The sequence below is a fragment of the Apus apus genome, chromosome Z (genome assembly GCF_020740795.1).
Source record: "Apus apus isolate bApuApu2 chromosome Z, bApuApu2.pri.cur, whole genome shotgun sequence".
Classification (NCBI taxonomy): domain Eukaryota; kingdom Metazoa; phylum Chordata; class Aves; order Apodiformes; family Apodidae; genus Apus; species Apus apus.
This window is the reverse complement of record NC_067312.1, coordinates 77,187,639-77,211,896: the sequence shown is the minus strand read 5'-3', so window position 1 is coordinate 77,211,896 and position 24,258 is coordinate 77,187,639. Positions and strand designations below refer to the sequence as shown.

Here is a 24,258-nt window from a genome sequence, read left to right as displayed (position 1 = left end):
TTTACGTATTTGTAAACATTGATGAGGTCACCCCTCAGTCTCCTTTTCTCCAAACTAAAGAGACCCAGCTCCCTCAGCCTTTCCTCATCAGGGAGATGTTCCACTCCCTTAATCATCTTTGTGGCTCTGTGCTGGACTCTTTCAAGCACTTCCCTGTCCTTCTTGAACTGAGGGGAACACTATGTTTGGTCAGTGCTGGTCCACTCCTCCCCACAGGAGGGTGGCAGGTGTGACCCCTTCACTCCCTTCTGTTTCCAGAGCACAGTAACTTTAAAAGAACCAAGCAGTGGCCTCTGTTCTGCACACCATTCTCCAGCAGTAACTATAAATATCGAGCATTATCAGTCCTAGAGGCAGACACTGATTGAAAAGCACACTGTTGATTTCAGCAAGGGCAGTTATTTAGAAAAGACTTAACTGAAGAGTAAAATTACTAGAAAGAATACTGGTTCTGTCCTGGCTCAAACCAGGACAAACACCTAAGGGTGGAGACACACCCACAGCCCCGTAAAGCCAACACTGGCATTCTGCTGACTTTATTCCTCTCTCATTTCAATTCACTACAATTTCTAGCAAGGCATGAGCAGCATCTTAGTATCTCAGAATGCTGGCAAACAAACTGTTCTGTATCCCATTGCAGGGACGAAGTCATGTCATATCCTCTTCACTTTTAAGGAAGACCCCTTCCTTAAGTATGCGTTACCTTAACAACATCAGGTGCTCCACTTGCCGGTGTCTTGGGTGGCTGGCTGACATTAGCACTCACTGATTTATTCTACAAAATAGAAGATAGAACAAACATCAGAAACACTGATAAAGAAGAAGGCAAAACTGTAAATAAGTAAGTATATAAGAAGTGCACTAAAAAGCCCATTAGAATACCTTATGCAAAGCAAGTCATCCAAACATAAATTTGACGTAACTTGAATTCACACCGACTCTCTTCAGACAGTTTTGCCCAGCCCACAACAGGCTGAGTTCTCCTGTGCCTTTTTATAGAGGGTACATACATCTGTGCCATTTCCTGTGGCAGAACAACTCCGTTGTAATTAATAGCTACAGCAAGAGTAACCATACACACTTTAATGAAAATTACAAATGAAAATAAGATGGGTAAGCAACTGGTGCACAGACGTAACTTGAATGACAACACAGGAGGCAACATCACACCTCAGGCAGGGAAGTAAAGATGCAAAGCTGAGGGCAAAATGATGGCTCTTCTAGTTAATGCTCTTGCAACTGAAAGAAAACCATGACATCCCCTTTGAAGGTCCAGTTTTTGACCAATGCAATGCCATTATGATCAACTACCACTGCAAAAAGCGACTGCTGAAATCACATCTAATGAAGACGAGGAAAATAAGGCATGAGTAATGAACACAGCAAAAAGCATTAGATTTTGGAGGCAGCAGATGGTAACATCTATTCCTTTTCTCTGGTAAGTGGAAGCTCAGGATTCATATCACAACTAAAGAGTTCACACTTTAATTACTCTCTGTAAGCAGGGAAGTCTGCAGAATGATCAGAAAATCAATCAGCAAACTTGTATGCAAGCTCAGAAGCACCATTTTTCAACTGATGGGACAACAGGTACTGTCTCAGACTGGGAGGCTCAGACACCTCTGTCATTAAGGTAACTGTCACCTCCTGTTTTCTTCCTGATTCAGCTCCAAAAGCAAGAGACTGTCTCACATAACCAGAGCTGCACATTGAGCAGTCAGCCTCCCACCAGAGCCCAAGGCAGTGGGCCACTCTCTGTGGCCATTTACATAGGATTAACATAATAAAAATGAGGCCCAGCAGTACAGACTGACACAAAGCGGGATATTTATATCAGGGATTTCATGCTTCATATTGGCCACATGGCAAAAACTGGCATCCAGCTAAGACTTCAGTCTGTTGAAAAAAACAGAATGTAACAATGCTTTCTTCCTGTTAAAGGGATGTTAGGAATGTGGCTGCCTCCATCAGCATCTCCAGCTCCATCTGCTGCACGGCTGCTGAAGTCCAGCACTGGCCAGTACAGACCAGTGCTGCCCAGTACAGACCAGTGCTGCCCAGTACAGACCCGCCCAGCTGCTGGAGTGCAGTCCAGCCCCTGTGACCCGGGTTCTCTGCCCAGGCTGAGGGATGTGGCTGCAGGCTCAACCAGCAGCAAAGCTGAGCACATCCCCCAGACACAGCCACCAACCCTCCAACATCCCAGACCCTCAAACTTTCACCCTCATCAGCTGCAAAGTCCCAGGCTGTGGTAGTTTATAGAGAGCCCAGCCACTACTGTGACTGGCCAGGTGATTGGGCACCTCTGAGGACAATGGTCCTGAAGGCAGGTGACAGAGATGTGAGGGGTTCCACTTCTGCAGGGACACCTTGGCTCTTATCTCTGACGTGCTGCATTAAGGACTCAGTACTAAGCTCTATCTACAAATGCTTCAACTTTTAAGTAAGTTCTTAAGTTGTCCAAGGAACAGCAAGTTTTAAGTGCTACCTTTCCATGTTCAGACAGGAAAGAAAAATAATGAAAACACAGCAGACCCCTGAAGAGCAGTCAGTCCTCAGGACATGCCTTCAGCACCACAGCTCTCCATCTCCACCTCCAGCTCTGCTGAAATCAGTCTCTGTTCCAGAACCTGATGGTCCACGGTGTTCAGGACTCATCTTTGGGAACTATGACTACGTCTAAAATAACTGTGGTCCTCTGGAAGACCACAAATAACATACTGTTTTGCAGAAGGAGTTTTTGTGACACCAACCAACAAATTAAAAATACTTCAGGCGCAAGGCTAGCCTTTTTTTTTTTAGCTCCAGTTTGAACTAGAAAAAAACCACCAGGGTTAAATAAATCCCTGTTCTGAGCCTGAAGTTATTAATGAATTAAACAGCATAAAGAAACAATTGTTAAAGCAAACATCTGTCTGTTTGATGGTACATGGACCAGCAGTATAGGTGCAAGTAGGAGATGAAGAAGAAAAAGAAGCAAATAACTACTTCTCCTCTGGAGCAAAGACTACCTGGAGGTAAGCTGTGAGGAAAGTTAAGCCAAGGCATCAAATCAGTATTCTTTACTGCCCAGGACAGGTTGAGTAGAGTAACACATTTCAGCTCCCAAGGTCATCTTTCAACAGTAACTCCTTTGGTATCTACCCTTTCAGCCATCTGTAAAAGCAGAAAAATTGGCCACATCATGGTCCTAGGGTCATCCTTCCTTTACACTCACTGAAATAATGATGTTATGTGCTCCCCAGCACCCTCCCCACAATGCTGCATCCAGGCAAACCAGCTCTAACACCCTTTACCAACAAATCCATCAGAGCTATCCCATCTTCTCATGCTCCAAGAAGTGGAAGGGTATTTTTTTCTGACAGTCTCAGACACAATCAGCTGAAGAATCACCTTGCAGCTGTACTGACACCTCACTCCCCAGTCTGATAATAGCAGAGCTAATGAATTATCAAAGCATAGCTTCCTTATGAAATCAGTTAGAAGAATCAAGAGCCTGTAGAGAATAGTCTGTGAAGGAACAAAAGCTGTGGCATACAGGTACTTATTATCTACTCTTCATTATTAGCAGTGGCTTCAAAACAAAAGGCCAACACGCCGGTTCAGAGTTGAATATTAATTCCCTCCTGTTTAATAAAGGGGAGATAAAATGCATATCCCTTTGGTATGTAGATTTTTTCACTGAAGACATGCATTAAGACTGGTGTCTAGAAATACAGAATAAATGTTCATTTTGGACTATAACATTCAAGTGTTCATTACAATATTGCAAAGAGAATGCACATGGTACCACTGTTTATATGAAAAAAGAAAACCACATGAGGAAAGAATGTGCAATCTCTATTCTGGAAATGCTTTTGACAACCATAAGCAGCATTTCAGCCTCCACCTTTCAATCTTTCATTCAAGAACTGCTTGAGCAGCAATCACAGTATTTCTTCCTCCAGCAGGAAGAGACCCACACCACAAAAGCTACCAACAAGTACCAAAAATTAACGGAAATAACTTTTGTTTTCCTTAGCCAAAGAAGCAAAAAAACAGAAAAGGAAGAGGAACAAACAAGTGGTGCTGTACTCCTCAGAACCTCCCTGCTGCTCCACTGAGGACAGATCGGGGCCAGGCTCCTCTGTGGCCACCTGCAAGGTGGAGGGTGGGGATAAAAAACAACCAAACAAAGCAGTTGAGAGTAATTTGTTAGCAGAGGAGAAAGAAACCTTACAAAGGCACCAACCAAAACTACTTGTGCACCTCTGTAATTCAGACCAGCAGTGGGCACTCCAACCTATTTTTACCAGTCACCAGGTCTTTACTCAGCATTATGCCCCTGCAGGAACCATAATGCTGCTTCTGGATGAGGAATCCTGCATGATAAGCATCAGGATTAAAAGCTATCACAGAAATCCTGATGTTAGAGCAATGCATCAATTCTAAAAGGTAAGTAATGCATCAGTGCCAGTCATCACTGTCACCCTTTCAAAGTAAAGAATGTATTTCTTGTCCAGTGAAGAATAATGAGCTGAGCAAGCAGCACATACTTTGGCTAGACTGCTGCACAGCATGACTCGAAACGGCAGGATGCCTTAGGGAGGGTCTTGCTTCCTACCATATCTGGTAAAACATGGCCCAACTCTAAGCTGAGGCTTCAATTCCTAGATTGTATGGGTCTATCTAACTTAATACATTTTTACAGGCACCAGCCAATGCACACGCTACATTTTTAGACTGACACAGAAGCTCTCCCTGGTGTTTCCCTCTACAACAGTTCAGACAACAACAGTATATTCAGACTATGTGCAGTTAGTAACAAAAGAACAAATCCACTCAGAAGAGAGCAGGGGGGTTCAGAGCACCATCACACAGAGCACGAGTGTTTGGTTCACAAACTACAGATGTGGTTATGAACTAAAGCACAGGGCAGCCCAACAGCAGCCCTCAGAAGGGGTGCTTCTGAGCACAGTGCTCAGGAACAGAGCAGCAGGACCATGCAGCTCACTGCAAGGACAAGACCTGCCTTACAGAGCCCAGACTAAGCATCACATACCCCTTTTCCCTGACTCTAGCAGTAGCCAACAGCAGGTATAAAATAAATCAGTCATGTAGACATGGTTCAGGTCCTTCCAAATACTGTCACATAATCAAACAATTGTGGCATAGGGACTTCTTAATTTCGGTCTATTTAATAAACCATGCTGGGTTTCTCTTCAGTGATTTTTTTTTCCCCGTCTCCTCTTGACATGGGCTGGGGCAATGCCAAGCACAAAAACAGGTTGGGTGGAGAATGGATTGAGAACAGTCTTGAGGAGAAGGACCTGGGGGGAGGACAGAGCTTTGTGCAACCTGGTCTAGTGGAAGGTGTCCCTGCCCTTGCAGGGGGTTTGGAACTAGATGATCTTCTAGGTCCCTCCCAACCCAAACCATTCTATGATTCTATTATTCTATTTACATTTTAGCATCCAAAAGCTTCCAGAGCATTGATGCTGTGATGGCATACAAAGTCTGAAGTGATCTGAAACTGGTGGAAAGGCACAGGTAAGATGATGATGATGATGTCAAGATGAGGGGTAAAGGAAAACCACACCAGCTATCTGTCTCTCACTTGCTAACACCTGACATACAAAATTGTTAAAAAGCCCTGGAACATTAGGAGGGAAGGAGAATAAAATAAATTTCCTATTTCATACACTTGGTGATGGCACCCTGCAGATGCTGACTCAGGACCATGATGTCAAAACACAGTGAGGAAACAGAGGGGCAGACATGGGAAGCACATCACTCACTCCTGATGGATGGCAGGTGCATCCCAGCTGCAAACATACACAACAGCATCAAGTGCATGAGCAACCCCCAGTTCCAACTACAGCAATTTATTTCCTGTTAGCATCTACCAAACACATACACAAGGAATGAAAACATCTCATTAAAACTGATTTAGCTTCTCTAGAAGAAGGCTTTGATTCTCCTTAGAACATGAATTCAACACATGCAAGGTTCTGAAAACCAGGATATGAAGTGTTAAGATCTACAGCTGTGACTCAAACCTGTGTCCTAGATCAGTGCCCAACACAACCACAACACACACACCCTGTCAGTCCCAAGCACACTGATGAAGAACTGCCTCTGTCTTCATTCTGTTAAGTGTCTGAACACATCTGCAGTTTCCAGCACTGTCCCTCCAGCACATTTTTTGCCTATTTCTACAGGACACTGTGTACAGGTACATATTCATTTGCTCATCATTAGGTTGACAGGTTATGTGTAGCTCAACCTGAAGCTGACCATTCCTGTTGCAAGTAGATCCTCCAGTCTGCCTAGACCTGCAGCCTGAGCAGCACTGCTGAAATGAGACTCTGCTAACACACATGAGGTAATGAAGTGGAGGAGATCAATCTTCCTAACAGCATGGTGGCCCTGTGAAGCAGGATATCACAGTCCTACCCATTCCAAAACTCTTCCACAACACCTCTCTGCCCTGTGAAACAGGGTATCACAGTCCTATCCATCCCAAAACCCTCCCACAACACTTCTCTCCTGTGCTAGATGCAATGGCACTGAGTGTTAGTGCAACCAAGGGGCTTCCAAGGAACTACCACAAGCTACTGTGAAGGATCAGGGATAAAGTAAAATGGGTCTATAGCCTTAAGGCCACATCTTCAGGTTTTTTTTCCCAAAAATGGAACAGAGTAAATTCAGCATTCTAGAAGGAAAAGCTGGAACTACAGTACTGCAGTAAGCTTTATGTTTCTGGCCACAAAGGAGAAGAGGTGAGAGTGGCTCCTCGGGAAGAGAAGCAGGGAGGGACTGTGTGTATCCTTTGCTTTCCAAGCTTGGCAGCCATCAAGCACAACAGTGGCTGCTGGAAGCAGCTGCTGATCTCACCTGCAGCCTGTCTGCTCCAGCCAGCAGCAGCTAGCTTTGTAACTTCAGCGTCAGCCACACCACAGATTTCAGAAGCTCCATGTTTAAGCAGCAGCAGACATGAGCTGCAGCTGGCAGCTGTGCTAGTGATACCACAGGGGAAGGAAGCCCACTGCACTGCTGGGAGGGAAGGGCAGGCTGTCCTCAGGCAACTCATGGCTTCCCTGTGGGCTCCTCACACAGCTGCATGGACCAGAGGCACGCTCAGTTGTCTGGTTTCTCTCCTCTCCTACTGAGCAGCTGGATGACCTTAAGTAAGGCAATTCCAGCTCCAGGCTTCAGCACCTCACCCTCCCCACATTTTATCTGTGACTCAGACAAGGTGTCTAGTTCCTTCATACAATGCTTTAAGATCTAAGGATGGAAGTGCTGTGTGCAAGTTAAGCAGTAAGTGACTGGAAACATGAAAAGTTAATACTTCCTCAAGAAACATCTTCTGAACGTCAGTTGGTACATCATAGATAATATGAACACACTCCCTGCTATGGTAAATGCCAAAACTCTACTGTTATTAAACAGATAATCTTCACACTGGCAGCTCCTAACTCTTTTAAAGCATTATTTTGCTGCATTATAACGCTAGAAAGGGAAAAATCTTACTGAGCTGTTTAATCTCCTCAGCACCTCTGTGCAAGTGCTTTCCCTACCAAGCAGGTTTCCAGGTACAGTAAACCTGCTGTGGTTTCTTCTATCTGCTTCCAAGTCTCCAAGAGGGAAAGACTTAAGAAAGCCTATTCTACACCTTGACAGAACCCATTTTGAGTTCTGCTTGATGTTATGGCTAATTAGCAATGCCTACTCAAACCTGTGTCAGACCTTTCCTATGCTTAGTTTTCAAAGCTTCTCTCCTCACTCCTTCAGGACTGTATGCCCCTGAATCTGAGATAAGAGGTTTTGTTATTTTTAGCTAAAAAATCAGCATATGGGCTTTTGCAGTCTTCCCTTCAATATCAGTATCAACTCTTCAAAGACCTTCATATTTCTTTGTAATTTTAACAAAGCACTGCCAAACCTTTCCTTGCCTGGAGGCAAGCAAACTCAATATTCTAGACAAGGTTGCCCACAGCTATTTACAGATAGATTATTAATTTCTGCTTCAAAATCATAAGACTACAGGAATAACCTCCAATCTTTAAGCAAAAATGTAACATCTCAGACTCTTGGGAAAACTAAAAGGCTTTGAGTTGTTACTCAACTGTTTAAATAAATCAGAGTATTTTGGAGGTATATGTGAACCATGGTAGAGCTAATGCCATTCGATGGACCTAAGGAGAAGTGGTTTTATCTTCTTTCACTTTTAAGCACTGTAAAGTCAATGGAAGAAGTCAAATATACAAAGAAATTCACAAGAGGAAACACATAGGTAGTATTCTAAGGACTCAAAAAGCAAAAACACCAGGACAATAAACTTAGGAGCAGTTTTCTATTCCTAGCTAGAAGCAGCTCCTCTCAGCAAAAGGTCAGAAACAGTAACTGCACAATCCAAAGTACTGGCTTCATCTTGCACCCTTCCCACAAAGAAGTCAGCACTTCTATATTAAGAGCATCAAGATTCAGTCAAACAATTTGGCATTGAACTAAGAATGCATAAAATAACAATGGTTTTTAAGAAAAAACTAAACTGTCCACAGAGGAAAGGAGGAAGATATTCCCAGGCTAGATGAGCCTTCCTTGGAATTTGGACAGGAAAGAGAGGTAATTACCTTAATCATTTGCTTAAGAGGATGGTAATAAAAGCATTCACTGCCTTCATCTGCAGTGCAGTTAAGCGCACCACAGCTCAAAGTTATTTTTCAAATAGCTTTGCTATGAACAAAGCATGAGGCACACCTATCTCTGGCCTCCCTCTATCTGTGACTGACATTTGAAGCCAATAAGTTGCCAAAGGGTAAGAGACCTTCCCACCAGTTCTCTCTCTGCGTCTGCTGCCAGCCTTCCCTGGGAAGCACTGCTCCTGCTTGCAATAGCTGAGGCCTTCGGGCAACTCAGGACCAGCCCTGGCCTGGGAGACACCCTCTCCCTGTAATTCCAGCCCAACTCACTACAGCACACAGGGACACACACAGATAACAGGGCTTGGAGCTGTGGGAAAGAGCTGGCCCTTCAAAGCACTGCTCCCAACACTGCCGCACCCCACGCGGCTTCTGGTGGCTCACAACACCTGCTGTGCTCAGGCTGTAAAGGTGCCTGTGTCAACTCAATGTTATAACCAGCACGGACTCTTGAACTGTAAATACCTGTCCCTGAGGAAGCAGTATTTTTAAAAAGAAGTATATTTTTCTAAAATACAGCGCTGACTACATATTTGAAAGTGTGTCAGGAGATGGTCCAGCTGCGCAACAGCCATGTACGAACCTGGGTTTGTATCTCTGGAAGAAAAGACAGGATGCACACAAGGTGGAAAGGGTCACAGTGCACTCCTTTCACCCATCCTTCAGGACAACCAGAAAACCAGGACACTCGGATGTGTCCCTCAGCACACCTGTGCTGCAGAAGAGACACGTCCACTGAGTTGATTTGCACCAATGCCTATTTGTGAAAGGATGAGCAGAGCAGAGAAGTATTTTCAGTTGGCTGCTCAGTCACACAAGACAAAACTATGCATTCCTGGAATGAGTAACTTGTGACTACAGCTACCAGCTAATTATCTGAAAATGACCACTTTACTGTTGAAACACAAAAACCTGAATGGGTGGAAGTTTATTACCAACTTTTCTTCATAATATGTCTGAACACTTGAATTTACCTCTGCCACTTCTGCTTTTTCCTCTCCTGGCTCGGAAGAAGCTCCACTTGCCTTCTTGTCACCATGCTGTAAGCAGAGAAAACAGACATATAGTTATTAAGATCTTAAAATGTACCTTCTATGTAGAGAAATTCCCAAACATCTCAGAGCATGTGTGATTCCTTTCACCTACCACAATCTGACGGAAGGGATCATTTTAAGTTCTTTCTCACTTATGGACAGGATTTCTAAATGACCTGCTGGACAACTTCAAGGGAAGTCACAGCTGGAAAGTCATGACTCCCAGGGCAGTGCATGGGAACAGGCTTGTTCCTGTGCAAAGTTCTGGAAGGTGTCAGGCTCATCATTCATCTGTCACCAACACAGCACTCTCCGATACCTGCCTTGGAAATGCTGCCAGTCCCACAAGCTTCAGCAGAAAGCGGAAAGCTCAGAGAGACCAAGACAACGTGTGCAACCAGGAGCATCCACTCCACACCCTGAGCTTTCCTCTGACACCTTAAATTGCTTGTTTCTCCCAGTCCTCCTTACCTGGCAGAAAGCTGTTACTGTGACTTCTAGAATTCTGCTACGTTCTACAAAAATAATAAATGCTGTCAGAGTCCAGGCATGGGTGCACATTAGGAAACACCTTCTTGCCAGGTTCCCCAGACCTCCTGCATCTTTCATCCCCTCCAAGACTTCGAACCTGTTGCTTCCATCTACCCTGCTGTGCAACCCCATTGGCTCCCCACGTGCAGCAATGTACAGAAAGGCAGCTTGTTCAGCATGCACACTGTCAGTGTATGTTTTACTCTCTGCATCTCTCAATAGTACTGAATACAGCCCCTCAAAACGTCTTTTTCAAAAGCATACTGTTTAATCTTTACATTAAAAAAAAAAAAGCAATAACCAAGAAATTTTACCATGAATATAAAAGGCAACTTAATATAACTATTATCTAATATCTCAACTAGTGTCACTTCCTACACCAACTGAGACATCAGGGAATGAGGATTCATGTCTGGTTGGTTTTGTTAAGTCAAGTCAGGAGATGATTTGAGACCCATTTATTCCCTTTTGTTTTGAGGAATGAGCAGCAGGAGGTGAAGTCTGCTAACTCACGGAAGTAATGAGTTCCTACAGATTTTTCTTTACATGGCTATAGGGAGAAAGTAATCATCCATGAATCACTGCACTCTCTTCAACAGGAGCAGTGTGTTCAGGCACATGGGGAGACAGATTGGGAAAATACTACAGCTGAATAAAAAAATGAAAGTAAAAAAATAACACATCTCTAATCTGTTCCCACTATGGTGGTATATGACAAAAATTTTGAAAACTGCTTTAGACAACCTCTAATAAACTCAAGTTTTTCAAATGAGTCTGGGCATGACTAAGATACTCCACAAGTTTTTGAGCTGAAAATGCTATTCTCATACTCCAGCTGTTCCTCTCTGGAGGAAAAACAAGACCCACAGGTTCCCTTTACAGGTAAGATACGAACTGATTCACTGCCCCATAATAGCACTTCCACTATTGACAGAACTAACCCAGTTATCTGTGCCTTTTACTGCTACAATAAAAGCACACCACTCACCTGCCAGTAGCAGCAATGTCAGTGAGTGAGCTGCTGCTGACAAAATGGTAACTCCAGAGTCAGCACTGCCATGGGGCTCAGGAGCTACAGCTCCTGCCCAGCAGAACTCTTCCTAAGCAGAGACCCTCAGCATCACAACACTCCAGAAGTCCAGTGCTGCCCTCAATCCAGCTAATTCAGCTAATAAAGCAAGCATGTCTTTTTGTATACTGCATGTATTTTACTCCTTTTATTAATTTGCCTTTTCAAATCTAGACATAGCTGTAACAGCAGCAACACCAATTAAAGCCCAAATCGTTGTGTTTGGTTTTGTTTTCTTTTTCTTTTATTAAACCAAGGTACAGAATGCAGGAGCCTTACTTAGTTCCTACTGAGTGTGCCAGACTTTTACCAGGGCCAAATCTGGGAGCTATCCTGCTCCCTAAGTCCATCTAGTCATCCTCAGGCCAAGGAAACCCATATCAGACAGGACACAGCACCAGTAGGGAGCAGGACAAGGGGGATGCAGGACCCCTCAACCACCCTTCAAGCAGAGTAGGAACCCAGGTCCCCCAGGGCAGCTTCACTGGCCTGAGACAACAAGGAATGGATCAGGATAAGGACCATAACTTTGACACCCCTGAACCCAAGCTGGACGAAGACTAAATGCCTGCCATTTTCCCTCCAGAAGGCTACATCAAAAGCACCTACGATACTTTGACTAAAAGGCTAAATACTGTTTAACTGCAGAAACAAAGCACATGTGGCCCGACCAAAGTGATTTTTTTATCATGTCAGTCAGAGTCACACATGTGTGCACATTAAGCACTGTTATTTTTCTGGCCTCAGATAATGAAAAAAATGAATTACCTCACTCTAAAGTCTGCCACCCAGAGGAGGCAACCTTGGAAAGCACAACTTCCTAGTACACCTCCTGAGAAGTCCATGCTGGTTCCCTGAACAGCTGATGCTTCAGGCACATGAGAAGGGCATTTCAAAAACTCCCTTTTCTGCTCTGTATTTCCAAGCTTTGAACTATATGAATAAATTAAAGCAAATAAATCAACCTGCTTAGCAAGAGACCGAGCTCAGTTTTCTGGAGATTGTATGCATGGATTACTGCTTTATGTTCCCCAGGAGATGACAGACTTGACTTTTCCTTCAGGCATTGCTTCCTTTTTCGGCTCATCCTTCCTTGCAGTGCCAAAGAGACATACCCCTAGCCAAATCAGTGGACAGGAGCTGCTCCAGCCCTGCCACACAAACAGCAAGCCTGCAGTTGGAAGTTACATTTCTAATTTAACTAACAAACTAACAGCAATCCATTATAGTTATTAGGTTGCCTCAAGTATTTTCCAACTTCCGTCACTAAAAACATGCAAATCCCTCCACAGTCACATCTTCACAAAATACACAAAGTAGTAACAATACGAACAGGAATGTTTAACCTGAGATCTTCATCCTCTTCTAGAGTAGACAAAAAAAGCCACAACACTTAGGATTCTACAGAGGCAACTTCTGATTCAAAGGGGTTCATAAACTAGAAAGCAGCTGGCCTAGGTGAAAAGCACAAAGCAAAATACCAACAACTGAGCTCACAACTGCATTCTCAGGCCCTGCTTGCAACAATCAGACCTCAAGTAAAGGTCTTGCATCAAGATATTCCTCTGAAACCCTGGGAGGCCCATCAGCATTAAGGACCCTCTGGTTTATCCGGGAGAGAAGGGAAATCTCCTTGCAAGGCTCTCAGCTGAAGTCAACCAACCCTGCATGACAGGCCCTGAAGGATTTGCAGCATTTCATGGAACCTGAGCCTTGTTTTCAGGAAACGGGGGAGAAGACAGAGATCTGTGATGCTGCTCAGGAAACTGCCAGATGGAACGAGGTGTCAGGGGACCTACAATCAAGCAGTGTAAGGAATGGAAAGGTGGAAACTAGACTCTCCTCACAGCCATCCCATTCTGCTTCCAACACACCAGCCAGTAAAAAACCTGGCAGAGTGAACAGCGACTCTCTTCTGTGCCTGCTCGCCTCTCCCACCTTTTCTGCCTCACTCTCCTTTAGCCCAGGGGTCTTTGGGGCAGCCCCTGCCCTGTGTGGCACACGCACAGACAGGAGAGGCCTCCATCCTCATGCAGAGGCGGCAGGTGCTGTTCTGGTGCCAGCTGTAAGGATGGGCAGGCGGAGGAGTGGCTTCCTTACCTGACCACAGGTGCTCACGCTGCCTTAGTCCCTTCCCTTACCCCAGGTTCGCTGCAGCCTTTACCACTCGTATCATCACTTAATGCTGCCATTCCCAGACCCCCCTCCTTGCGACCCTGCCACCCCCCCCACACCCTAGCGCTGACTTAACAACTGGCACTTGACACAGGCTCCTGAGCACCCCCCTCTGAACCGCGTACAGACCTTTCAAAGCACAGTCACCCCTTCAACAGACTTCATCTCCCCAAGGAACACACCGACGATTTAGCTAAAAAAAACCCCACCACCACACAGGACACAGGCCTCCTGTGAAACTGTCACGGAACACGCGCTCTGCTCGCTTCTCCACGAAGAGCCCAGCTGCTTCCTCCCGGGACTAACAAGCTATAAAGAAGAGTTCTTCAAGCAGCTCAGGTTTGTCACGGTGGCGAGCAGAGGCCCCAGCCCGGCCAAACCCAGGGAGGCTCCGGCAAGCACCGGCCCCGCTGCCCGCCCGCAGCGCTCCGAGGGGCCGGGGCCGGGGCCGGGGCAGGGGCAGGGGCCGGGGCAGGGGCCGGGGCAAGGGCCGGGGCAGGGGCAGGGGCCGGGGCCGGGGCAGGGGCCGGGGCAGGGGCCGGGGCAGGGGCAGGGGCCGGGGCAGCCCAGCGCTTCCCGCCGCGGAACCAGGCCCAGCGCCCCGTCCTGCCCCGGGCGGCCCGCCCGCCTCACTCAGGCCGTGACGGAAGCCAACCCCCCCAAAAGCACCGAAACAGCGCGGTTTTCAGCCTCCGGAGGGCGGGGGGGGGGAACACGGCAGCTCCTCCGGAGAGAAACGCGGCCTCCGGGCACCGCCAGCCCCGCTGCCTGCCCTGCCCAGCCCTCGCACCGGGGACGGGCCCGGGGCAGGACGCGCTCCCGACCCTCACAGCCCCGGCCTCGCCCTGCGGGGGGGCCCGGGACCCCCAGCCCGGCCCGGGACCCCCAGCCCGGCCTCGTTGCCCGGGACCCTCAGTCCTGCCCGGGACCCCCAGCCCTGCCCCACAGCCTGGCCCGGGACCCCCAGCCCAGCCTCGCTGCCCGGGACCCCCAGCCCTGCCCCCGGGACCCCCAGCCCGACCTCACAGCCCGGCCCGGGACCCCCAGCCCGGCCCGGGATCCCCAGCCCGGGACCCCCAGCCCTGTCCCACACCCCCAGCCCGGCCGGGACCCCCAGCCCGGTCCCCGGGACCCCCATCGCAGCCCGGGACCCCCACCCCTCTCCCCTTACCATGGCGTACCACCACCGCGCGAAGGCCATGGCGCTGCCGCCGCCCCGCACGGCCCGGCCGCGCCCCGACACCCGCCTCCGCCCCGGGGCGGCCCCGCGCCCGGCAGCCGCTCCCCGGCCCGGCCCCGCGGCGCGGCTCGGGCCCCGCACCCACCGCCCGGCCCAGCCCCCAGCCCCCAGCCCCCTTACCGCCGCGGGGGCTGCCCGCCCGGGCCGGGCTGCGGGGCTGCGGGTGCGGGGTGCGGGGCTGCTGCGGGTGCGGGGTGCGGGGGTGCGGGTGCGGGGTGCGGGGCTGCTGCGGGTGCGGGGTGCGGGGGTGCGGGTGCGGGGTGCGGGGCTGCTGGGGGGTGTGGGGTGCGGGGCTGCTGGGGGGTGTGGGGTGCGGGGCTGGGGGTGCGGGGTGCGGGGCTGCTGCGGGGGTGCGGGGTGCGGGGCTGGGGGTGCAGGGTGCGGGGCTGCTGGGGGGTGCGGGGCTGCTGGGGGGTGCGGGGCTGCTGGGGGGTGCGGGGTGCGGGGCTGCTGGGGGGTGCGGGGTGCGGGGCTGCTGCGGGTGCGGGGTGCGGGGGTGCGGGTGCGGGGTGCGGGGCTGCTGGGGGGTGTGGGGTGCGGGGCTGCTGGGGGGTGTGGGGTGCGGGGCTGGGGGTGCGGGGTGCGGGGCTGCTGCGGGGGTGCGGGGTGCGGGGCTGGGGGTGCAGGGTGCGGGGCTGCTGGGGGGTGCGGGGCTGCTGGGGGGTGCGGGGTGCGGGGCTGCTGGGGGGTGCGGGGTGCGGGGCTGCTGCGGGTGCGGGGTGCGGGGCTGCTGCGGGGGTGCGGGGTGCGGGGCTGGGGGTGCGGGGTGCGGGGCTGCTGCGGGGTGCGGGGCTGCTGCGGGGTGCAGGGTGCGGGGCTGGTGTGGGGTGTGGGGCTGCTGCGGGGGTGCGGGGTGCGGGGCTGCTGGGGGGGTGCGGGGCTGCCCTCCCGCCCTCCCTGTTGGTGCTGCCGGCACCGCCGGGCTGCGCTGGGGGGTCGGTCCTGGGGGGTTTGGTGTGTTCCTGCCTTTTGTTGGGCTTTGTTGGGTTGTTTTTTTGTTTCTTTTGTTTCTTTTGTTTTGTTTTGTTTTCCTGGTTGTGTTTTGTTTTGCGAGTTTTTTGTTTGTTTGTTCCTTTTGTTGTGTTTTGGTTTTTTTTTTGTCGTCCTGTTTTGTTTTTTTCTGTCGTCCTGTTTTGTTTTGGTGTTGTGAGATTTTAGTTTGTTTGTTCCTTTTGTTGTGTTGCGTTTTGTTTGGTTTTTTGTTTGTTTGTTTGTTTTTTTGTCGTCCTGTTTGGTTTTGGTGTTGCGGGTTTTTTGTTTTGTTTGTTCGTTTCGTAGTTTTGTTGTTTTTGTTTTGTTTTGTGGGTTTTTTTGGCGGTTGTTGTGTCTTGGTGTTGTGGGGTTTTTTGTTGTTTCTTTTGGTTGGTTTTTTTTTTTGTCGTGTTTTGTTTTGGTGTTGTGGGGTTTTTTTTCTTTCCTCGTTTTGTTTTTGTTGTGGGTTTTTTTTGGTCGTGTTTTGTTTTGGTGGTGTGTTTGTTCATTTTGTTGCTTTTTGGGGTTTTTTGGGGGGGTTTTTTTGTCGTTTTGTTTTGGTGTTGCATTTTTTCTTTGTTTTTTTCGTTGGGTTTTGTCGTGGTGTTTTTTTTTGTCATCGTTACATTTTGCTGTTGTGGGTTTTGTTTGTTTGTTCGTTTTGTCGGGTTTTGACGGGGTTTGTTTTGGTGGGTTTTTTTGGTCGTGGTTGTGTTTTGTTTTGGTGTTGTGGGTTGGTTTCTGTGGGGGGGTTGGGAGAGGCGCAGACCCTTCCCCGTTAGCTGAGGGATGATCCCCTGCTCGCCCCGAGCCCTGGGCTCCCTCCAGCCCAACACCCCGTGTTCCCCTGGGCTGCAGCCGCTGCCCCGGCTGGGACCCTCCACCCTCTGGCAGAACAAGAGGGGAGGGCTCCAAGCTGCACCAGGGCAGGGCCAGACTGGGCATCAGGAAGGGTTTTTTCCCAGCAGGAGTGGTCAGACCCTGGACCAGGCTGCCCGGGGAGGTGGTGGAGTCACCATCCCTGGAGGTGTTGAAGGTTGTTTGGATGTGGTGTTGGTGGAGATGGGTTAGGGGAGAAGTTTGTGGAGCAGGGATGGTGGTTGGAGTGGGTGATCCCAAGGGGCTTTTCCAACCTGAGTGGTTCTTGGATCTTCCAGCATCATCACTCAGCTTGGCCTGGTCTGGTGGAATGGGCCAGGGGCACCTTCCCACCATGCCCCCGGCCTGGGTTTTGATTTCTCCGGCGGGTCACTGGTGCTACTGTGGATTTACCACAGCCCAGGTCATTAAATGGACAAGCTTTCAAGATCTGATAGTTCTTTAAGTCCTGAATGTCTTCTTCCAGATGAGTCTTTACACAAATAAGGTGCCCAGGATGTACAGGTGATTCTTCAAAGACATGACAGGACAGGTGATGGTCACACAACCAAAGCACCCTGGTTGAGAGCAGCCCTGAGGAGAAGGAGCTGGGGGTGCTGGTGAGGAGCAGCTCCCAAGCTGTGGCTGCCCCATCCCTGGAGGTGCTGAAGGGCAGGTTGGATGGGGCTTGGAGCAGCCTGGGCTGCTGGGAGGTGTCCCTGCCCATGCAGGGGTGGGACTGGGTGGGCTTTGGGGTCCCTTCCCACCCAAATAATTCTACGATTCTCTGGTCAACAGCTGAAAAACCCTTTGTGAGGAGGAATGGTGCAGTCCTGCAGCTGAAAGGAAGGATTCATCATTTACCAAGAGCAGTTCTCTGAGGCTGCCCCAGTGAATAAATGAGCTGTGGCTGCAGTGGGGCAGCAGGTGTTCTTGGAGCTTTGCGGCAGGAACGATGTGGTGAACAAGACGAGGCCAAGCTCCAGTGAGAGGGGTTCCAGGTGCAGCAGTTCACACCCAGCTGTGTGAGATGCTTGCACACTCCTGCTCAGAGGTTGTGTGCAGGAGCTGGCTCAGCTGACCAGCCTGCTCTGCCCCTGGTCTGGTTGTGCACGGGTGAAGTAAAAGACACGGGTGTTCTGTGCCAGGAGATGCCAGGTTGAGGCTGGCTGGCTGGAACAGCTGTGGATGGGCTGTGTCACTGCAAAGCAGCCCCAGGAGCAGCTCCTGAGCGTGAGCCAAGCGGGAGGAGGTCCCGTCCCTCCGCAGCAGGAGCCCAAGGTGTGCACGTCCTCAGGGCTGCTGCCCACCTGGGCAGCTGCTCCCTGCTTCCCCCCGGGAGCAGGCAGTGGGACGGAGGCACGAGTGGGAAGTCTGTGAACCCGCCGAGTGCTCCTGCCCTCTCCTCTCGGACAGAGGAGGTGCCTGGGTGGAGGTGAAGCCCTGGAGGCCGTGGGGAGCTGGCTGGACCTCCAGAGAGGAAGGATGGGTCAGAGCCATCCTGTCCCCTCCTCCCTGACCAGCCCAGTGCACTTTCATGGCTGAGCCTGGGAGTGTTTCTGCCTGCCAGACGGTGAGTTTTGGGTCCCTGCCTCAGCTTTTAAGCACCCAGCCTCTTCCTGAGCTCTGTGCTGCATCTGGCCATGGGAGCACGGAGCAGTGGCCTGGGACTGTGGCACAGGCTGTGCCTCAGGCAGGGGCTGTGCAGGAGAGCAAGGCGAGGGCCCTGCTCGTGGCTTTTGCCCGCCTGCTGCTTCACCTGGGCTCGCTCCCACAGGTCTGACAGATCGTGCTGCATTCCTCAGCTGCAAGCAGCAGGCCCTCCCTGCTGACACACAGCTCCAGGAGCCTGCAGCTTCACCCTCCTCGTGGCTGCGTGCCTGACCCAGCAGCTGGAGCCGACAGGAGTTGGAAGTGGGGAGCTGCACAGTGAGGGGGCACTAATGCATGACACCCTTGGTGATGCTGGTCTGTGTCACACCAGGCTTTGAGGCTCCTGCTGCTCCAGGAGCAGATCAGTTCTGAGCTGTCCTAGGAAGAAGTCAGGTGTGCAGATGAGATGTGAGCTGCAGGAAGGAGGGGAGCCATCCACTCTGCCACGGGCTGCTGCAGAAACCCACTGGAAATCTTGCTTTGGGGCAAAGGGGTTGGCACTGTTGTTTCTATTAGAAGGCTCCTCTTGTTTACCACTGCTTTAAGAAATCATTGTTTATGGGCACTTCCTGCATAAATTTTCCTTAACTAGTCGAGATTACTTTTATATGTAAAGGATGTAGACAGCACAGGATTGAGAAAGAGGATACTTGTTTGTTAACAGGAGTGGTCTCAGCTGACAGATGCCTGAGTCAGCTCTTGAGCTCCTGCAGGCCTAAACACCACCCCAACAGCTTGCTCATTTGGGTAAAGATTTGGGCATTTGAGTGGAGGAGTTGCTAGTAATTATCCAAGTCAGTCTGACACTATCTTTAATCAGGGGAAGAAAAAAAATAAAAGCTTTTCTTGCAGCTTCCAGCAGCAGACATGCTATGTCATTTCAAAGTCACAGTGGGTTTTCTCTTTCATTTTCTACTTACTCCTGCCCAGCATCTGCAGGCAAACAAGCCCAATAAGGCCTGCTGAGATGTTCTGTGTCGTTGGTAGTGCAGCCCTGCACAGGCTGGTCAGAAACAGGTGGAGGAGACGATGGACAGTCCAGACACAGTTTGTTCATAGAGCATTGGCTGGAGCAACAGCAGGTGGCAGGTCAGGAGCACAGGTTCTGTGATCATGTGTGATGTGAAGAAGTATCTGGACACATTTTTTAATGCCCTTCACAGCCCTGTGGAAAAGGACCTGGGGATACTAGTGGATCAAAAGCTGGGCATGAGCCACCAATGTGCGGTTGCAGCCCAGAAGGCCAACTCCATCCTGGGCTGCATCACAAGAAGTGTGGCCAGCAGATGGAGAGAGGGGATCCTGCCCCTCTCTGCCCTGGCGAGACCTCACCTGGAGCACTCTGTCCAGCTCTGGAGCCCCCAGCACAAGAGGGATGTGGACCTGTTGGAACGTGTCCAGGGCAGGGCCATGAAAATGATCCAAGGGCTGGGGCAGCTCTGCTCTGGGGACAGGCTGGGAGAGTTGGGGTGTTCAGCCTGGAGAAGAGAAGGCTCCAGGGAGACCTGAGAGCAGCTTCCAGTGCCTGGAGGGGCTCCAGGAAAGCTGGGGAGGGGCTTGGGACAAGGGCAGGGAGGGCTGGGAGCAGGGGGAAGGGTTTCCAGCTGGGAGAGGGAGCTGGAGATGAGATGTGAGGGAGAAATTCTGGGCTGTGAGGGTGGGGAGAGCCTGGCCCAGGTTGCCCAGGGAAGCTGTGGCTGCCCCATCCCTGGCAGTGTTGAAGGGCAGGTTGGATGGGGCTTGGAGCAGCCTGGAATGGTGGGAGGTGGCCCTGCCCATGCAGGGGTGGCACTGGGTGGGCTTTGAGGTCCCTTCCAACTCAAAACATTCTGTGATTCCGTAATTTAGAGTTTAATGGATACATTTACATTTAATTCAAAGTATTGGGACCCTAAAATTGGAATCCAGAAACACAGACTCATTTTTCCCTATCATACCCCATCTCCAAAGGGCACCAGTTGACGTCAAGTCCAAATAAAAAGGTGCTCAAAATTCTGGCAGGATGAGATTAAATTCTTGCCAAGCACACATATTTTATTAGTATAACTTGCATAATAGTACTACTGCAAGCTTATGAGCCTATGAGTCATTCACCAAATTTACAAAATAAAGTCCAAAATCTCTTGTATAATTACATTTTTATCTAGGGTAGTTTTTTTAAAAAGTGAGTATAAAAGCAGTCAAACAAGTTCTTTCTTTAGTCTCTTCCCTGCTCGTCTTCTGGTTTGTGAAGAAACTTGTCACAAGTTTTTGTTCTGTTCTCTTCCTCTCGAAACCAAATCCATCAGGTTTTACTTTTGGTTTTTTTCCTTCTTAAACTGATGCATGCAGTCCCACCCTTTTTTAAACATACCAACAGTAACAGACAAATACAATTCCCTGCTTCTACTTCTTTTCTTCTCTGAGTGTCCAATAAATGGAATTTTCAGTTATGGAATTCCTGTTTGTTGATAAGAGCAAATAGTTTGATAATGTCCTTGCTCTATAAAGCAATAATTCAGACCCTTACTACTGAAAAGAAAGGTGTGGTTCTGATAAATACCCACATTTCTGCACATGTTATAAACATGGTCTCTTTTATCATATTTGCCCTCTTGTTTCTTTAGTGTGGTTTGAAAATTTCCTGTTGGGCTCCATCCCATTGCTGAATGGGAATTTCCTTTCCACAGACAGAAATCTCAAGCTTTGCCACCAATCAAGAGAAAATTAGAATTTTCCTTGGGTTTTTGTAGTATTTTATAAATTCCTAAATACTGAGCTGGGCTTTAATTAAAAAAAAAAACACACACACAAAACACAACAAAAAAAACCCCAAGAAAACAAAACCACACAAGAAAAAAAAACACTTTGAAATTAACTTAGAATAGTGTAGCTGAATTTGAGTTACATGTATGAAAGTTGTTATTTATCCAGATCTTGTATTTCATTGCACTGAAGCAGAGCAAAGCCTGAGGCTTCAGCAGGATGTATCATCCAACCAGCAGTGACAAAAATCTATCTTGTAACCTTCATCATATGGGACTTGGTTCCAGCCCCGCATGTTTGGTCCTCTCCTTTCTCCACAGCCAGTTTTTGCTGCTGAAGCCAGTGAGTGCCATCATTCTGGGGAGCCACTGGACCTCCAAGGCAGCTCAGGCGAGAACTTTGTGTCCCCAGAGCAGCTCCAGCAGCTGATTTGGAAACAGGCTTGGAATGTGAACACTGGGTCATGGGTTTGTTTCAGTGTCATAGAATCATAGAATCACACTCTGTTTTGGGTTGGCAGGGAGCTTAAAGCCCATCCATTCCCAACCCCCTGCATGGGCAGGGACACCTCCCACCAGCCCAGGCTGCTCCAAGCCCCAAGAGATTTAAACTTTCATGTCCTTCTTGGAAATGTTCTCACTTAATCCCCATTTCCCACGATTTCCTCCAGAGTCATGGCATTGCCTGCACTTACCCCTGGTTATCAAGGTGTGCAACGATACCCACAGGGCAATACTCACCTTCAGAAGAAATGAATCCTGAGATCCTTGGTATTAACAGAGACTTCACAAGGAACGGTTATGAAAAAAATAAATAATAAATGCTGTGTTTTTCTGAAATGCATCCTGTAAAACGAGCTAAAAACTGTTCGCATTGGTTTGTGCAGAGGCAGTAAATAATTTATGTGGGTGACTTTCCATGAGTCATCCCAGCGTAATGAAGGAAAGGTTTTACATGACACCACATCTCCTCTTCTTTTTTATGTTCTGTTTCTCTTAGTGTCTCACCCCCATGCACAGACACACACACACACTTAGGGCTGAAGAAGCCCAAGGCAGGTAAAATTATAATTTGCAACCCACCCAAGAGCAAAAATAAAACCAGCACTCGACTGCTGTCTACAAGGCATGCATTTACACTCCTGCACACTTGTGTGCCTGCCTTGCAACTGTTCCGTGCAAGCAGACCATGCAACACACCCTGTCCCTCACCACTGATTCCCCAAGCAAAATAAACCCCCAGTGACCAAAGATGAAAGAAGAACAATTTAAAGCGAAACGGCGCCGAAAGATGCAATTAATTCACACTGACCTCACACAACAACATACGAAGTTGAAGCCCGAGTGTTGAGACAAACCTCAGAGCCTCCCTGGGGCAGGAAAGGCAGGAACACCCACCCCCACTCCTCCTTCACCAGGGGCAGCCCCAGGTTTCACTGGGTGTCACCGGCAGCCGCGGGTGACACCAGCAGCACAGGGTGGCTGCGGCTCTCCCAGGGCCAGGGAAGAAGGTTGTTCCTGTGGCTGTTCCCTGGGGCCCTGCAGGTCCGTGCTGCTGGGAGAGTGCTGGCTGCTCCAGCTGGGTTGGCAGCACTAAGAGCTCTTTTGCTGACACGGGTAAGTGTCCGTTTGACTTCCTGTGAGGGTTTTGAGAACCCTTCCCCGACGCTTGTTGGGCAGTGATGCTGCCTCTCACGCTCCCTCAGCAGCTGCCCGTGGAACAAGGTACCAGTGGAGCCTTTCCACAGTGTTCCCCTTGGTGCTCCTGAGAGGCTGTGAAAAAAACAGCAAAAACCTCTGGCAAACAAGAAATTCCTGTTGAGGGGGAAGGAAATGACAGCGCTGGGCTCTGGCAGCTCCTGTGAACCGTAACACTTGGGTGGCTCCTGCAGGGATGCAGCAGCCTGGGTTTGGGGACCCCGGGCTTTGGTTCATATTTCGGGGGGGCTGTTGCCTTTCCTACTGGTGAGCTGAGGCTCAGGGGGACCGAGGGATGTGCAGGGTCACACAGGCCACGTGTAGCAGATAAAGTCATTGACCTCGAGTTCTGTTTTTGCGCCGCCCTTTCAGTCGCGCCAAATTTCTGGTGTGACTATTGAGCTTATAAATGGGGCTATATCAATAATGAATAAAAGTCAGTGTATATCTTGTCCTCTCTGGTGTGCTGGCTGTGAGAAACCTGGCTGTGGTTTTCATCTCAGCACGCACTCATGCTTAAAGACATAATTGTGTCTGCAAGATCTATCTGCGGGCAGACACACACATTCACACAACCAGAGACACATTTCAAAGATACACAAGCACAAATGATTTATTAATGACAGCCTAGAGTTAGGAAGAAACGTAATCAGATGCTTTTCCAATCATAGTTGCATGATATGCCTGGAAAGAGGGATAAGAGCAGACAATGCTGCTCCACAGGAGATCATTGCTGAGTAATTGCAGATCGTCTTGGTCAGGGCAGTGGAGGTTGTGCATTTAGCAGCCTCATTAGTGTCTGGTTCATCCTGTGCTAGGTTGACTAGTGCCTCCTCTGTAAGTGAGAATAGCATGTTAAAATCTGCATAAATATTAATAACCACATCTTCAGAAATAGCTCTGCTTGCAGCATGACATCCCTGAAGCCATTATAGACATCTCCTGCTTTGCCGTTACTTCCTGCTCAGATGTTTCCCCAGTCGCAGGGTTCAAGCTCTTCTTCATCACTGGTGACTGTGCTCTCTACAGACTGAGACTCACATGTCTCCTCTTAAATTAATACCATAATTTGTGCCTTTCAAGAGAACATCTTGCAGTCAAAACAACAGGAGGGAAGTCAAAGGCTGAGTTGCTAAATGACTTTTTCGCCTCGGTGTTCAGTAGCAGGACCAGTTGTGCTGAGGGAATCAAACTCCCTAAGCTAGGGGACAGGGACCAGGAGCAGAGCAATCCCCCCACAATCCAGGACCTGCTGCACCACACAGATGTCCACAAATTCATGGGGCTGGATGGGAGGCACCTGAGAGTGCTGAAGAGCTGGTGGGGATGCTCACCCAGCCACTTCCCATCATTGACCAGCAGTCCTGGCTGACTGGGGGAGGTACCAGCAGGCTGGAAATCAGCCACTGTAGCCCTAATACACATGAAGGGATGGAAGGATGATCTGGGAAACTACAGGCCTGTTGGTCTGACTTCAGTACCAGGGAAGCTGATGGAGCAGGTCATCCTGAGCACCATGATGTGGTGCATGCAGATCAACCAGGGGATCAGGCAGGTCCATGAAAGGCAGGTCCTGTTTGACTAACTTCATCTCCTG

General features: G+C 49.4%; 1 protein-coding gene and 1 long non-coding RNA gene across 6 annotated transcripts in view; one reads left to right on the top strand and one right to left on the bottom strand.

Moving 5' to 3' along the window:
* CAST (calpastatin) overlaps positions 1 to 14,729 on the bottom strand; it is a 63,729-nt gene extending 49,000 nt beyond the window's left edge. For 3 of the 4 annotated variants that reach the window (XM_051643508.1, XM_051643510.1, XM_051643513.1), the window contains exons 1-3: positions 14,668 to 14,715; positions 9,662 to 9,727; positions 704 to 775 (exon numbers count right to left, since the gene is read on the bottom strand). In XM_051643508.1, the coding sequence (XP_051499468.1) occupies positions 704 to 775; positions 9,662 to 9,727; positions 14,668 to 14,697 (168 nt within the window). In that variant the 5' untranslated portion in view covers positions 14,698 to 14,715. Of the gene's footprint in view, positions 1 to 703; positions 776 to 9,661; positions 9,728 to 14,667 lie in introns of all 4 variants that reach the window. The other variant, XM_051643507.1, reaches the window with a different exon arrangement.
* A 1,525-nt stretch (positions 14,730 to 16,254) lies between these two features.
* Positions 16,255 to 19,080, top strand: LOC127395997 (uncharacterized). 2 transcript variants are annotated; one of them, XR_007891891.1, is made up of 3 exons: positions 16,255 to 17,242; positions 17,365 to 18,139; positions 18,344 to 19,080. It is a non-coding gene; the product is annotated as an uncharacterized LOC127395997 (long non-coding RNA). The 2 variants fall into 2 exon arrangements; XR_007891890.1 differs by having other exon boundaries at positions 17,365 to 19,080.
* The last annotated feature ends 5,178 nt before the right edge of the window (positions 19,081 to 24,258 follow it).